General features: G+C 32.8%; 5 protein-coding genes across 5 annotated transcripts; 4 read left to right on the top strand and 1 right to left on the bottom strand.

Moving 5' to 3' along the window:
- The first annotated feature begins 165 nt into the window (after positions 1-165).
- On the top strand, positions 166-5019 carry LOC128393171 (squamous cell carcinoma antigen recognized by T-cells 3-like). The gene is given in 3 exon segments (XM_053353295.1): positions 166-1763; positions 1766-3975; positions 4294-5019. Coding segments are annotated over 2 exon segments (2616 nt in total). The 5' UTR covers positions 166-457; the 3' UTR covers positions 3076-3975; positions 4294-5019.
- A 2791-nt stretch (positions 5020-7810) lies between these two features.
- Positions 7811-9997, top strand: LOC128393215 (centrosomal protein of 95 kDa-like). Its single transcript, XM_053353341.1, is given in 3 exon segments — positions 7811-7980; positions 8038-8704; positions 8706-9997. Coding segments are annotated over 3 exon segments (1779 nt in total). The 5' UTR covers positions 7811-7964; the 3' UTR covers positions 9802-9997.
- A 236-nt stretch (positions 9998-10233) lies between these two features.
- Positions 10234-10959, top strand: LOC128393213 (uncharacterized). Its single transcript, XM_053353338.1, has 2 exons — positions 10234-10470; positions 10635-10959. The coding sequence occupies exons 1-2, from the start codon at positions 10305-10307 to the stop codon at positions 10811-10813; spliced, it is 345 nt and encodes a 114-aa protein (XP_053209313.1). The 5' UTR covers positions 10234-10304; the 3' UTR covers positions 10814-10959.
- A 262-nt stretch (positions 10960-11221) lies between these two features.
- LOC128393182 (tuftelin-interacting protein 11-like) lies at positions 11222-13037 on the top strand. The gene is given in 2 exon segments (XM_053353306.1): positions 11222-11633; positions 11636-13037. Coding segments are annotated over 2 exon segments (1494 nt in total). The 5' UTR covers positions 11222-11443; the 3' UTR covers positions 12940-13037.
- On the bottom strand, positions 13021-15460 carry LOC128393176 (frizzled-like). The gene has a single exon (XM_053353299.1). It carries the CDS (start codon positions 15308-15310, stop codon positions 13556-13558), a length of 1755 nt encoding a protein of 584 aa, XP_053209274.1. The 5' UTR covers positions 15311-15460; the 3' UTR covers positions 13021-13555.
- Between the last annotated feature and the right edge of the window lie 1699 nt (positions 15461-17159).

The raw sequence follows: 17159 nt of genomic DNA, 5'->3' as shown, positions 1-17159 counted from the left end.
TATAAGCCGAGAATCTGAGCCATAAAAGAAAACAAAAGAGCTGCCATCTAGTGGGAAAACTATTTTCTCTTTCTCGTTCTCTTTCTTTTCTCTTTCGGTGAAAAATCGGCGATTAGCTGATCTTCTTTTCTAAGCTGAACTTCAGCTGTTGAATGTGTTTTTTTTCTTGATTCAATTGTGAAAAAAACGTTATTTTTTATAAGATAATTGCCAATTTAATAATTTTGACTTTTAATTTACTAATTGTTATCGATTAACATTTGCTTTTATCTCTGAGAATTGTTTCTTTAGTAGTGAAACTATTTGGTGTCAATCGGAAATCTTTTGTTTCTTGTGTTGTTTTTATTTTGAATCTTTGTTGGTCTCAATCTTATTGCCTTTGATTTATTGAAAAGAGGAGTTGATTTACTCTTTTTCTTGATTGGTTAAATTAATTGGATCTACATCATCGATTAAAATGGACGAAATGGTTAGTGATGACGAGGATTATATGGTTGATAAAGAAATGATCGAAAGTAAGAACCAGAGTAGTGATGGTGATTCAGATGAAGATGAAGATGATTCCAGTGGTAATAATGGAGATGGCGATGAAGATGAAGATGAAGATGATGATGATGATGCTGATGATGATTTAGAAAGATTAAAAGAAGTCAAATTGATCCAAGATCATCTTCTGGATAATCCATATGATTATGATCAACATGTAAAACTAATCGAGATCTCTGGTCAACTGGGAGATTTAACGTTACTTAGAAAGGCTCGAGAAAACATGGCTTCCAAGTTCCCGCTAACACCTTCACTATGGATTGACTGGATTCGTTTGGAAAAAGATTACGTTGAAACAGAAGAGGATAAAATCGCCATAATTGGTTTATTCGAACGAGCTCTTAAAGATTATGTCTCAGCTCAACTGTGGCTTGAGTACATTTATTTTGTTGTAATGATTCCAGGTGAAGAATCCAATGTGAAAAGAGTTCGTGATATTTGCGAACGAGCAATAGCTTCGGTTGGGTTACATGTTGTCGATGGAGCATCAGTTTGGATTGCTTATAGAACCTTTGAATCAGGAATAATTGAATTCATCGATTCCAAAGAGGTAGAAAGTCAGTACAAAAGGATTTTCGAATTGTTTAAGCGACAATTGTCCATTCCCTTTATTGATATGGAAGACACTTTACAAGAATTTCATGTTTGGTATGAAAAAGCATCAACACAATGTCCCGGTTTAGATGTTGATCCTAAATCTATCAATTATGGATACGAACAAGCTCATTCTCTCTTAAAAAAGTTGAATACCTTTGAACAAGAATTAACCAATTCTGAGCCTCCTCATTACAACGAATATATGAAATATATTGAATATGAAGAAACCAATGGAACCCCTGCTCGTGTACAATGTATATATGAAAGAGCTTTACTTGAAAACTGCCTACAACCCGAACTTTGGATAAAATATACTAAATATTATGACACTAAAATCCAAGATCTGTCTCAGGTTACACTTATTCACGAAAGAGCTGTTCGAAATTGCCTTTGGACAGTTGGTATATGGACAAATTATCTTCGTTCACTAGAGAGGAATCGTGCTGACCATGAAATTGTTCTAGCCGTTTTCGAAAGGTCCATTCAGATTACTTTTCAATCTGGTAAAGATTATCTTGAACTTTGGTTAACCTATTTAGATTATTTGAGACGACGTACCGATTGGAATGATGAGACTCAAGTTACACAATTGAGGAAAAATTTTACCACCGCGATTGAACATCTAGTAGTTTCGAAGATGGTGATGATTCGTGTACCATTCCTCTTTATATGGCGACGATCGAAGCAAAGTATATAAAAAATATTGATGAAGCTCGACGAATTTGGAAAGAATTGTTACAAACTCGAAAAGATTTAACTACAAATGTGACAACTTGGATCGAGTATATAAACTTTGAAAAGCTTTACGGTGACAATGAGAGTGTCAAAAAAGCTCTGATCAAAGGATTAAATTCTAATGTTGAATATCCGGAAACTATCGGCGGATTATTGATAAAATACACTCGTGAAGAAAGCAAATCAATCACTGAAGTCGATGAAGTAACCAAAATCTATGAGAAAACAATGGCCAGAGTGACAATTAAACGGGAAGAAAGTTTGAAAAAGAAGCAAGAAGAAAAAGCCGCCAAATCAAAATCAAAAACGAGCGATGGAAAAAGAAAAAGACCCGCTGAACAAAACGAAGATGAACTATTTAAAGTACCCGATCAACCTCCAAGTAAATTGAATAAATTGAGCGATGAATCTAAAGGTAAACACCGAATGTCGGCAAACGCTGTGAAAGATGAGAAAATATTAGCAGAAATGGAAAGACAATCAACTTACAAAGAGAAAGGTGAAGATAAAAAGTTGAACACAATTGTAGTCAAGAATTTGAAATACTCCATTCAGGAGGATAAGTTACGTGAAATTTTCTCCCAATTTGGTGAAATTGTCGACATCCGTTTGGTTCGAAATTACAAAGGTCTATCAGCTGGCTATGGATTCATTGAATTCTCTCGAATTTCATCAGTAAAAGAAGCTCTGAAAAACGATAGAATGCTAATCGAGGATCGGCCCTGTTTCATTGATGAAATGGGTAAAAAGAATGTACCACAATTTAGTAACTGCCGGGAAAATAATAAATTGTTCGTTAACAATTTAGATAAACAAGTTACACAAGATCAACTATCAACTATATTTGGTCTTTATGGTAATATTAAAGATATTCGCATTGGAACTGCTAAAAACGGTAAACCCAAAGGATATGCTTACATTGAATATCAAAATGAAAGAGATGCCAAAGAAGCACTTAAAGAAAATGGAAAAGTGATCAACGATAGACCAATTAAAGTTCAAATCAGTGATCCACCCGTTAAAGGTACTAAACAAGATACTCGATTTCTTGGCTCTGGACTAATTCAAACACCAACATCAACGATCTCAGCTAAACGTCGTATCGATATTCCTACTTCGATGGTTCCACCATCAGTTCGGCGGAAAATGATTGCTGATCAACAGAAACCATCCACATCTTCATCATCAGTCACCTAATGGTCAAGATGAGATGGTCACTTAATTTTCAATTCTGCAAAATATCAACTGTAAATTATTTCTCATTCTTGTCTTTCATCTGAAACTCTTTTCGTAATAAGATGATGAGATTTATATTCAGAATTTGAAAGAAAGCTCAAGATAATTGATCTATTGTGAAAAAATTTCCAACTTAATTACATCTAAAAAATGATAAATTATTTTTTGATTGTATCAACAAGTAATTAAAAGTATCGATCAGTTGAATCAAAGTTTTATTTATAAAGAAAAGTGGTAAAAAACACCGACTCGTTTAATTTCATTATCTTGTTAATTAACTGAATTAAGCGAATGACAGTTAAATCTTTACCTTTACAATTTACGATAAAATTAAGCCTAAAGACAGAATGTCCAAGAAATTTAACTAGACAAAGGAACAGTATTGAAGATGATTTAGTTGAAATGAATCAATTAGCTGATTAATTGATTGTTATTTGGATTTTTTTTCAAATTATTATATTTTCTAGTTCTATGGTCAATTAGTGATTGAATGTTGTTTTAATTTCCTTGTGTGTTAAACAATACCCGATGAAATTGATTGTAAATCAAAGTTAACCGTCAATTTGCTGAAATAAATCACAATTAAATGAGTAATTTATTGATTGGTTGACATTAAATTTCATATTCTAGCAATTGAATGATAATCTACATGGAAAACATCATTTGATTTACTTTAGTGACTCAAGTATAACGTTTTGCTTGATATTCAACATTAATTCAAAGTTATTTACTAGTGATCAAGATAGAGAGTGGAAATGTATCTCAGTCGATTTAGTTTCATTTTAATTATATCGATGTTCACAATTAGTGTTAATTGTGAAAAATCTCGGATTTTAATTGAAAACGCAGAAAAGGCTGTGGGTAAGTAAATTTCGAGCCAAATGATTATAACTTAATTCAATTAACAAACGAGTAAAAATAGATAAGAATTGAAATAATCAACCTGAGGAAGAATACTAATCGTTATAACATTCGATAGCTTATTCAGAGCTAATCAAATGTGATCGGTAAAGTTAATTACTGTAGTTGATTGTTGATTTTACAGATAGTTGAATGGGTGAAGTGTAAGTGGGAAAAGAGGAAGTGTCAGTCTGCAGAATGATTTGTTAATTGTAACAATAATGTTCAGTAGATTTAATGTTTACAACTAATTGTTTGATTCGTTATTGTGATGAGCAGATAATCTTGATCGATCGGGTCGAGGAGTTTTGGCCGGAAACGAAGCGGAGACTCTTTTCACGATGGTAGAAGATTTTTACTCTGAATTCAAGGAACTCATCATGAAATTCACGAACAGTTTTGGTGAGACATACAAGTTACCAGGAGATGTAATGAACTTAATCCTCAGCCTTGTCCATCCTTTGGGCTATTCACCTGAATACGATTCAGAGATCGGTAGTTTCACCGAAAAATATGAGGCACAACATGGATCAAGGATTCGACCCTCACCATCTTCTCATGGACCTTCGAGACCCCATTATCCAAACTCTCGGTTGTTTTAAAGTTCTAATAAAAAACAATCCAAACAATTAAGACGAAAAAAGGAAAAAAGTTTCAACCACAATTATTGAGACGAATGAGCCAATTATTAAATCTATTGTTCTACAGAGAGTTAGCGCTAAAAGAATAGACTTGTTTTCAAAAAAAACTTTCGAATGGAGAAGTTCGTTCAGGCCTAAGTTCAAATTCTATTCGGCAACAACGAGACTTTTTTCTGCATCAACAGTAAGAATGTCTCACAAAACCTTTTATAACTTTGGCTTCTCAGTTAACGGAATTTCGACAATAATTTTACCTCGAACTCTCTGTCCGAAAGTAATTGTAAAACGAACCTATTTTCTAGCGCTATCAACCTGTATATAACCACTAAAGAAAAAATTAAAAATATGATGAGTTGAATTTAGATTTCGAATGCTATGATTTATTCATTTATTATTGATTCTAATTCAAATGCCGATACTAAAGATTTTAGATCTAGAACTTTTCTGGTAGTTGAATTGATTTTCGATCACCAATATAAACTAAACATCAAAAATTTTCGGTGACTTTGAAAGTTCCTGAGGACATTTCAACTTTGATGGTTCAACTTCAGAATCTTCAACTGTCCCTGATATCGATAAATCAAGAAGTATTAATATATATCACTTGCTTATTAATCTTCTCATCAACATTACATGTAAATACAGGGCATTTCACCGAGTTTTCAACAAGTTTTTCTTGAATAACTTTTTTGTTTTTGAGTGTCTAGACCCTAGACTCGAGTTATGGTGTTTTCTGTTTCCTGATGTAACAGATGATTGCGATTTAAATCGTTATTCTTATCCACATTAATTATAGTGAGAAATTGGAGATGAGTAATAGGAAGGTTTAGGTTAGGAGATGCCAATTGACCGGAATATGATCATCACGAGCGTAAGCAAGTAGTAAATACACAATTTGACTCTTGTTGAGTTCATTCATTTTGCGATTCTGCAAGATTTTGTAAACTGAGTGAGAAATTGATGATGAGTAACAGGAAGGTTTAGGTTAGGTTAGGTTAGGTTTAAGGGACATTGGAAATCAAAACAGTAAAGAGAAGTGAAAGATAAAGTGAAAGTGATTTAAATAGTCAAGAATCTGTTACATCAGGAAACAGAAACTTGTGACATTGAAACAGTTTGAAAATCAAAACAGTAAAGCATGAGAGTCGAGAAATCTTTGTGATTTAGGCTCATGTTAATTTAAATCGATTGTGACCATCAAATGACCTTGAAACTGTATCCTAACAAAATGACTGGAATGACCTTGATATTTTAATATGACAATTGAGTATGGCCTAAACCACCATAACTCGAGTCTAGGGTCTAGACACTCAAAAACAAAAAAGTTATTCAAGAAAAACTTGTTGAAAACTCGGTGAAATGCCCTGTAGTGTCTCAAGTACACTCAACGACAAAATAAATGCAAATTCAATTGAATCTGAATATCTTTGTAGTTACAATTAATTAGAAATCAGAACTTTCTGGACTTTATGATAACAATCATATGATCATTTTAATCATAAAAATTTGATCAAAAAACTATTTCCGTTACAGATAATTTACTTTATCTTTTAACTGATTTATATAAAGAGACAAAAAGAATGCAAAATGATCAGTAATTAATTAATCATTGTGATTTAAATTTGTTCTTTGTGCTCTTGACAATTGATTTAATTTCTTGATCTTAGTTTAATATAAATTTCTATCAAAATGTATAGTGAAGATCTAGTAAAAAAGATCAAACTTTTATATGAGCGGCATCAAAGTTTTTCGTTAGTGGCCAAAACTCTAGGCATGTACCCATCTACAGTGATGCGAATCATCAAAAGGAATAGTAGAGATCAAAATGAGACAAGAGGAAGGCCAAAAAAAATTGATAAAAAGACTGAGAGTCGATTGATGAGGAAAGTTCAATTACTCAAGTCCCAAAAGAAACGATGTACGGCCGTCAAATTAAAAGACGAACTTGGTCTCGACAATGTTTCCTTAAGGACAATCCATCGAACTCTCAGAAGAAATGATTTAAAATATTCGAAGGCTAAATTGAAACCAGTTCTATCTAAGAAACATAAGGATGCTCGAGTTGATTGGGCTAAAAAACGAATAAGAGAGAATCTCAATTGGAAAATGGTCGTTTTCTCCGACGAAAAACGTTTCACTCTTGACGGACCTGATAGTTGGTCAACATGGATGAGAGAAGATGAAGAAATGATTCGAGCTCATCGTCAGAATAAGGGAGGAGGGATTATGATATTCGGTATCGTAACGAGTAATGGCTTCCTTTGGGTGAAAGAGTTAAAGGGGAAAGTAAATAGTACCAAATATATTGAGCTACTTTCTCAACATGTTAAGCCAGTTCTCGATGAACATTTTCATGGAGAAAATTATTTTTTTCAACAAGACAATTGTCCCATTCATGTTTCGGCTCAATCTAAAAGATGGTTCAATGAGTCTAATTTTCATGTCATTGATTGGCCATCACGAAGTCCAGATTTGAATATCATTGAGAACGTGTGGTCAATGATGTCGAATATAATTTATTCAGAAAATTCTCATTTTTCTAGATTGGACGAGCTTCGAACCGCCGTTGACAATTGCGTCGATTTTATCAATCAGAATAAACAAAATTGTCTGAAAAAATTATTTGATTCTATTCCTGATCGACTCATTAATGTTATATCGTCAAAAGGAAAAACTTTGAAATATTAATTTAATTGTTCTAATTAACTTTGCATTTTTTTTGTCACAATTATTAATTTGGTTTTGAAAATTCTGTTGATAATTTTTGTTTCATTCATTTTACTGATTCGGTATTAATTGTGAATAATCATGATTATCTTGTCTATCGATTCTGAAAATATAAATTAATTCGGTTGCGAACTCGCTAATTTAATCGAAAATTACCTTAACTGCATTTATTTTGACGTTGAGTGTATGAGTAAGTTAATTGTTGGCTTTTTTGAGTTTCAATTGTCAATTTATACGATCTTATTTCCATTTGGATCTGTTTATGAATGTTTAGAACTGGAATATATTGGAAATTAATTATTATTACATAATTTTCCAAGTTTTCATGATACTAAACTTTAGCTAAATGAAGTTTGACTTGATATGAATTAACTTTACCTCGAAGTGATAAAATATCAATTGTTGATTTGTTTTCTTTTCAGTTGCTATTAGAAACTCAGCATTTTCGACTGATTAGAACAAAACAAAAACGGTTATGATCAATTTTCTTTGTTGTTGATTTCGCTTCATTTCAACAATTTAGTTGAATTTAATTTTTTCGGCAGTTAAATTAATGGACCATCATGTCAATAGCAGGAAAACATGGTTAAAGAAAAAGGTTAGAATTTGTGTTGAATTTTTCTTGATTCATTGATTGATTTTCTTTTCCATTCAGATTGTGTTCGTTTATTGAATAAATTGGCTTTTCTATGTGATCACCAGATAATCTCAATCAATCATATTAATCAGATCAACTATAAGATTATCGCCAGAATTTTCATCTCTATCTTCAATAGACGAGGTGTTTATCCAAATCTGTGTGATGAATGTTTGCCCGAAGAACAACAATTTAAAAAATTAGTTAATTTCTTAGAATCTGATATCCTTCATATTTCTTTGGACCATATTAAGCCTGATGATTTAATTGCTCACAATCCAATTAGTATATACAATTTACTTGAAATACTCGCTGCTTGTGAATTGTATCTCCCCTGTGATGAACAAAATCAACATAGAGATGAACCGATTCAATTAGCATCGAAAGCGTTTCAAGCTCTATCACTTTCACCTCCATTGTCTCCATCGCCTCCAGGACACTCGGATTCTTGGTCTTCTCCGACAAATTCAAGCCTATCCAATGACTCAACCTTTTCACTTTCTTCATCTTCATCCTGTCTCTCTCTTTCATCAATATCATCTATAATTCCAACCCCTCCAGTGATAAAATCTCCTAGTCCTGAATTGATTCCAACTAAACAATTTACTGATTCACCAATTAATCTCTCAAGAGTATTAACTAAGTCTGGAGTTTCTAGTCCTGATTCTGTGTATCTGTTACAGATCCCATGGTGGAAACTCTGAATACGCACCCAAATCAAATCCCCAATCAAATAAATCATCATCTTCATCATCATCATCACCAGGCAATAGATTTACCGAAACCAAAGGAAGACGCAAAGTCGACAAAGCCACGAATACAGAGCCTGAGGATCTAAGGAAACAACACCAAGAATCCGATTTAGAAAAGTTTGAACAAAGATTTGAGAGTTATGAAGCATTGGCTTCTCATAGATTCGCCCTCGAGATTGGACATAAATTACAACGAGCTTTAAGATTGGAAGAAGCAACCAAGCAAATAGAGGCCAAACTTTGTGCCATTACGGGAGAGCTAAACACTAATGTCCCCAAAAAACACACGAACAAATCGAATGGGAAAAGAAAAACTTTACTCTCGCCATGGAAAAACAAACCAATGAACAAATCGGTGTCAAGAAAATCGCCGTCAACGGCATCGACGAAGTTAAATGTTCACACAAAACCTTTGATATGTTCAAAGCGAATTGAAAGATTAATCAAGTCCAAACCACAACAATCAACCTATCGAAGTAGATTGAAATTAGATGTGAATAGTGGTCAAGGTTTGCTGGATGAATGGAAAAAGCAAAGTTCAAGATTGGCCGAAGCTCAATCAGCGCTTGAATCGCAAGTTACGAACTGCCCAAACTCTCATCGATTGCGACATATACGAGAAAGGTCATTGATCAGAGATGCTCGAACTGAAAGAGCTCGAGTTCATCGATTAATTTGTGACCTAGAAAGGAAAACGTGTTCAAAATATCTGACTGTTCAGGCGAAAGAGCAACAATTAATCAAATCACAAACTCAAGAGAAAATTAAATCTTTTCGTGATGATTTAATTAACTACAAAGATTTGGTCAAAAGTCAAATGGACAAAGAGCAAGAAAAACGGAAGCGCTTACTTGACGCGTTTACTAATTACTATCAACAACAATTAACACTGATCAAGGATAAACTTGACCAAGAAGAAAATGACCTGACAGCCCGATACAAATATTCAACAATAACTTACAATAAATTGCGACGAGAATTAAAATCCAAACTGGAGAAAGAAATTGATTCATTAATCTCATCCCAATAATCATTTGTAATTGTTAACCATTAACCCGATTTTGAAACTATTCTCACAATTAATTCAAGCTCAACAGTCGGATTGTTAAATTGGATCACATTTAATAACATTATGTTAAAATGATTGATTGATTGTAGAAAATTCAATGATATTGATCAATAAAATTTCAATATTTTTCCATTTTAAGCTCAAGTTCATTAAGATCATTGGGTCGGTAAGACGATACAAGTGCTTGTCAACTCAACAATTTCACTTATCGACTTAATACTCGCTTAGAGAATGGATTAATTTAATTGTAACAATTAAATAGAGAAACAAAAATTAACTCTTCATAGATCAATGAAGAGATAATTTCATAGAAACTTAATCAAAGTTTTATTTTCAGCGAAAAAGTAAAAAAAGTAAACTTATAACTCACGAGATGTCGTTACCTTTTCGTCGGTTTTTTGTTTTTGTTTTGATTTTTTGGAAATGAGATTTTCTTGTTTGTTGTCATTTAACTGATTACAATTATGTCTTTTAAATTTGTTCAATTATTGAGATTATCGAGTAGATTAGTGGGGAGACGAGGATTCCACAGATCGACAGCTCTTTGTGATCAACCTGCTGCTAAATTCATCGCTGGTTCTAATGCTGCTCCTAAATACAAAAAGATAGATCCTGATAATAATTATGACGGTAAGAAAAAGTCTCAAGGGTATTTGATTGTCTCTTGATTATTATAATTTAATTAGACTAATTGATTGAACTAATTAATTTATTGTTGTGATTTTTTCTTGTTATTTTCATGTTTGTATCGTTGGTTAATTTGTACGGTCTCGTTTACCATTGGATCTGTTTAGATCTTGAACCGGAGTATCTCAAGAACGACAACTATTTCAACAGGATTTTCTTAACTTTTTTGATTATAATCTTATGCAGACAATTTTGGAAGCGAAATGAATTCATTATGATTCGAAGTGAAATGGAATTAGCTGAATTCGTTACAGCGGAAAAAGAAAAACAATTAAAAGCTTCTTAAATGTCCTACAATTTTAATGTACCAAAAATTATCTGTTATCTAATGAAATTTAAAATTAGCTGTTGAAAGATTCAATTACTCTAATTTATGTTCTACATATTTAATCATTTCTTAAAAAGTAAAAAATAAATCAAATTTTAATTCAATTCCAATGTCAACTAATTGAAAGTAAAATCGATCCTTTCATCCCAACCACAAAATCAATCAAACTCTAATTGAATCAATTAGAATTATATAATAAATATCACATTGCGTTCTAATTATTAACTTTCACTCATTCTCAAAACAATCAACTAAATATCAACAATCAAAGCAATTAAATTAAATTGTTGTTTAACTTCAAATTTGAATTTGATTCATTTCGAAGCTCCGATCAGCGCCATCTGTCGACTAGCAAACGAACAAATTTTAGAAAATGTATAACCAAACAGTTTGTTTATCTCAAAAGTTGAATTAATCAAATTGTAATGATTAATTTATTTTCTTTAAATTGATATAATTTCTTGATTTTTATTGATCATCAGACACTTTGGAATCGGTGTATCTTTGTTTCAACACTTTGTTCTATTGTTATTATCTTAGTTTTCTGTGTTTACCTTGAGCCTGCTGAGGTGTTGGTAAGAGTTGAAAATGTCTTCAAGATTTGGAGAGTGGGAAAAACACACCAAGGGAATTGGTTCTAAATTAATGGCCAAAATGGGCTATGTTGGTGGTCAAGGATTGGGTGCACGGGGTCAAGGTATAATTGAACCTATCCAAGCAAAATTATCCGACAAGGAAAAACTTTCAAGCGAGTTACCGGCTGAAGAAAGAGACGAGGAAAAGACCATTTGAAAAGAGTGATTAAGATAAAAAGGAAAACACTTAAGCAACTTTTGGATCGAGAAAAGAGATTAATGGAAAACATTTCAGCTAAAAAAGATTCTTGTGAAGAGTTGAAAAAAAAATTAGCTCGAATACTCAAAATTTACCAAGATGCCAATGGAATTGTCAAAACATGGGAACCATTGGAAAAGCCTGAAGCTTTATTTGATTACTTTAAAGAATACCAATTAGCCCTTGAACCTTATGGAATTAAATATTTTGATATTCTAATGTGGGATTTTTGGCTTCCTGTTATCGACAAAGCAATAACCGAATTACCATCAATACGAAGCTGTGATACAGTCATCAGATTATTAGAAACCTGGAAACCCCTTTTACAAGGTTGGTTATTAGAATACATTTACGATCAGATTATTGGTGTTCGGTTAAAGATTGAAATAGCCGAATGGAATCCGCTCAATGATCCGGTTCCCATTCACTTTTGGATTCATCCCTGGTTACCCATGATGGCCGATAGAATGGAGCCCATTTTTGAACCATTGAGACAAAAATTGGCCGCAGCATTATCACAATGGCATCCGGAAGATCGTTCAGCTAAAATGATTCTAGAACCATGGAAACATGTTTTCGCTGGTCACATTTGGTCATCTTTTCTAATGGAAAACATTGTACCCAAATTGGAAATTATCCTCAACAGTTTCACGATTAATCCTCATCATCAAGTTCTAGACATTTGGTATTGGTTCATTGATTGGGAGAATATGTTACCAATTGAAATAACAGTTGATCTTTTAGTGAGAATATTTTTCCCTAAATGGCTTCATGTTTTATATTCTTGGTTAATTTATTCACCCAATTACGATGAAGTAACTCGATGGTATCAAGGGTGGAAAAAAATGTTCTCAGCTGATCTTCTTGCTCAGAGAAAAGTTCAACGAGCCTTTTTCCAAGCTCTTGAAATGATGAACTATTCAGTTACTGCGCCCGGTGGTATGATTACATACCAACAGAACTTTGATCTTTCAAATCGTGACAATCCATCAACCATTCAACCACCACCAAAGGAAATAATTGATTACCGATTAAATATAACATTTGAAGAGATGATTGATAAAAGAGCCGCTGAATTGGCTCTTTCGTTCACCCAATTACCAAATAGTTCCCAAGATAATAATCCAGTTTATAAATTTGCAAAGTTTTCTATTTATTTTAAGGATAACGTTATTTTCCATAAAATAGCTGATTCTTGGAAACCAATTAGTTTAGAAGATCTTTGTAATCGTGTAATTAATTGTACATGAAATGGTTTTAATTGTGTAAATAGAAATTCATTTTGATAAATATTAATGGTAAACAAATTTTCCAATAAACACAAAAGACAATTGTATTTAAATGAAAACATTTTGGCATTTAATTATAATTTAATTATATTAGGTTAAAATTCCAGTCTTATCTTAATCGTTCAAGAATCCATAATATGGTAACTTATAGTGAATTAGATTGGCTTATTATGTATATTTACAATTGATTACAATAGAAAAGAATCTCAGAAAAAAATCTCATAGAAAAAAATATTTACAATTGGATGGATTAAGTGAAAGTGTAGGTTAGAAACACAGGGAGAGAGATTAAAATTGATCCAATAACCCAAAGTAGTGATCATAAGCACTAATTGTTTCCTTAAACAGCGACTAATTTACAGAGAAAAATTTCTGGCAAAATATGAATCCAAAGCTCTTAATTTTGTTTTCCTTTTTGATAAAGTTGATTACTACTACGGTGAATTTGTAATCAGAACCAAATGATTTAAATGGCGGTGGATAAAAAAAACTTTTTGCAAAAGTTTGATTGGTTGATTGTTCCTAGTAATGATAAATTACAAATATGGTAAATGTATGATAGGTGAGGATAAATTGGTCAGATTTTCAATGAATTGTCGGGATCAACGGGTTCACTTAAACAGCAAAGTTTTCGAGCAAAGTTATGCCAAGAATCAAGAGTTTTGTGAGAAAAGAGATGAATCGACAAAGTTATTCCAGGCACAAGTCGAGCAGCATATTTGAGGAGAAAGTACCAAAGATTTGGTTTTCTGGGCATCTTATCGGAAGATGTGAATGGACAGGGTATTCCGGAATCGGGTCGAAGGCAAACATTTTGCTGCCAGTCAAGCATCCAAGAATCTAGATTAGTTGTTTCATAAATATTACAAGCGATTAAAATAAATGATGAGATTAGGTAGAAAATGGAAAAAATTGATACACGTAATAAAAGGTTATCCATTTTATAAGTATCTCTACGATCAGCTTTAAGTTCCTGATGAAGGCGAATTGAATAATAGAAACCAATGAAAAGAAAAACGATACTACAGGATAAGTAGAAAAGATAAAGGCCAGAATCGGTGAGTTGAATGTGATCTCCACGATTCCAAAAGTTGTGATAACAAACACCACTTAAAGGATCACCTTCGATCCTATTTAAGGCGATAACGCGAAAAACTTCAGCACAAGGTACTGCCCAGGCGAAAACATGGAACCAAGTTGTTATCCTTTCGAAACCCTCTCGTCCCCAACCACAAGAAAAGGCAATAAACCAAGTAAGAGTCATTATGGTGAACCAAATGTAACTCGAATGGCCAAAAAAGTACAAGAACATAAAAGTTAAGGTACAAAAGCTTTTTGAAGTTCCTTGGGTTATTGTGCTGATCATTGGTACATTGGGATTATCTTCAGGAGGTGGAAATGGTTGATTACATGAGATTGAATCGCCAAACGTGAAACCAACTATATGAACTAAAGAGATGACAGCATAACAGATTGAAATAAATTGTAACGCTTTCTCTGGATAACCAAATCTTCTTGGTTCAAGAAGATGAGTAAACAATGTGAAAAGAGATGATAGTAAACAGGCAATGGAGCAAATAAAGATCCATCCGTTGATTATTTTCTTATCATTTTTGTTGAACAACAAACCATCACAAGGTGTGGCACAATCAGGGTAACTTTTACCATTTAATCGTAAAATATAACCAGAATTCTTGGGGGCAGCTAAATGAACTGGACAAGCGAAACGGTTATTCTTGTTAATAGAATCACCATTGTTTGGATTGTAATTGTAGGCGTGGATTCCGGTTAATGGTGGATCTTGAGAGTTGATATTGATTGAAGTATCAGAGGTAAATGAGTTACCTGTCCGGCTAACACAAGGTTCATCATTGGTGAATTTATTACAATCAAGATAATCAGGCCAGACAAAACCGAAAGCGATAACTACATGTTCACAACCATTTTTAGATGAGAGGCAAATTGATCGGCAGGGTGGTAATGGAGTCTCCAACATGGTACAAGGTGGAAAGAAGACCGAGCATAATAATAGTTTAAGATCTTCCGAGCAATTAATCTTAATCAATGGAGCTAAATCGTGTAATTCAAAGCCAGCATGTTGTTGGGAAACATGATTACGAAGGTTGGGAAAAATTGTCTCATTATAACCAATGTCTTTACATGAGGCGATGGTTATTGTTTCACATCTTCTCCTATTATTATTGGCAATAACTTTGGGTCGTTCTAGGGTTGGATTAAGGGAAGATGATGAGGTAACACTAACACCAATGGTTACATCAAATGATGAACTAATTGTCAACAGAAAACACAATAGAAAATAATTCAAGTCCATTGTTAATTACTGGATTTAGAGTAAACATGATTTAAGTAAACAGATTAACTATTTTAGAAAAAGACACTTTGGAAGCCATTTTATCTCATAACAGGCTAACAAATGACGTTAGAATTATCAGAAGTTGTTTAACAAGAGAGGAAAAGAGAGAGAGAGAGAGAGAGAGAAGAGAAAGAAAAGTGAGAGAGAAAAAAGAAACAAGAAAAACGAGAAAAAAAGAAAGAGAAAAAGAAAGAGATTCTTTTTTCTTCTTAAAGAAAAGAAACTCCAATGACCTAATCCGGATTCGAATCCCAAATGGATCTTTTGTTTCGGTTAATTGTTATTCATTCATAAATTGTTTCGATTTTAAAACGATTGATGAGTTGTTGTTTTTGTTTTTTTTTCTTTTGAGAATTTAAATTGTTCAATGAAATGTTTTTCTTTTAATTGTTGGCAAAAGTTTCGGTTTGAAAGGTTATGTTTGTTTTTATGAACAAATGAAAAAGTTTTCATAGAAATTGTAATTAATATTATCGATGTGATTTTCTGAGGTCAGTTTCAGAATTGAAGTGAATCGAATTCTAATTATGATAATCTATTGGCTTTACCTTCAAATTTTTCTTTTCGATGTAATTATTATTGTCCAATCATTTTATTATTTCGTCAACTTTGAATAGAATTTTGTTCTGTATCATCTTCGATTTTGTTGGTCTACGATTGTCTTCCATCTTCGAATTCAAATGAGAAGATAACTTTCACTGCCAAATTTAATTTCTTTGCATTTTCTTGGCTCATCAAGCTCATTGTTGTTAAGTCAATACCATTAAGTGAACAACACAAACATCAATCAGTTTAGTTTTTCCTTTCAGTAAATTAATACATAAACATCGTCAGAATTTTCTTTGTGTATCACAATTGATCGACGATTGGTAATCAATTTACTAAAAGCTTTTTGTCCTTGGGATGTTTTCTGATTCAGTAGAGTTTCATGAAAGTCTCGTTGTTTGTAAGACCACAAATTAACAAAGAGAATAAAAAGTTGACTTGATTAAGTTGAATGCATCTTTTAATGGTCAATTTAAAATCAACAAAAACAATTGACATTTATCATTTGATTTCCAATTAAAAGCCAATTGCCAATCTGATGAAATGTTTCAAACGGTGCAGCTTCCAGCGCATTTCCAACAAGGATCACAATCACTTTTAGATTCACACCTAACGTAATTATAATCTTGTGATCGACCTCGAGTTGTATAACACCAATCGTGAGTGATAACGAAGTGACCGTCATTTGTCCAAAACCAGCACAATTGGACCAACAATAACCTTTAGAACAACCGAATGCATCGTCCTTTACACAACCAAAGTTCCATCGGTCCTTCAATTTGTCCAGAATCTCTTCACCAGCCAAAGCCGCTCCAACGGCACCTTCGTAACTTAGGTCGACAGAAACACTTAAGATGATTAAAACACTTGCAAGCAAATAATTCATTATTCTAATGATAAACAATAATAATAGTCCAAATAACAAAGATCTTTTATTGAATCGAATAAACAATCAACACAATCAAGAACTGATGAGAATCATCTCAATTAATTATCGTGACCTTGGCTCATGAAATGAACGAGATACTTGAAAATCCTTCTAATCAGTTTGTCGCTCAAGTGCTTTCAAGATGAAACAAAAGTTCGCACTTTTCGAGTTCTTATAACTTGCAGGCCATTTTTCCAAATTTTTTCACTAAAAAAGCAGATTAATATTCGAAGATGCAAATCAGAAGTCGCTTTTAATCAGAGTCAGAGAGAGAGAGAGAGAGAGAGAGAGATTTCGATTTGTTTTATATCGAGTAGCATGAAAAACTCAAAT

Source organism: Panonychus citri, unplaced genomic scaffold (genome assembly GCF_014898815.1).
Source record: "Panonychus citri isolate SS breed McGregor unplaced genomic scaffold, ASM1489881v1 Contig00138, whole genome shotgun sequence".
NCBI classification, from domain to species: Eukaryota; Metazoa; Arthropoda; class Arachnida; order Trombidiformes; family Tetranychidae; genus Panonychus; species Panonychus citri.
This window is presented reverse-complemented; position numbering and strand designations above follow the sequence as displayed.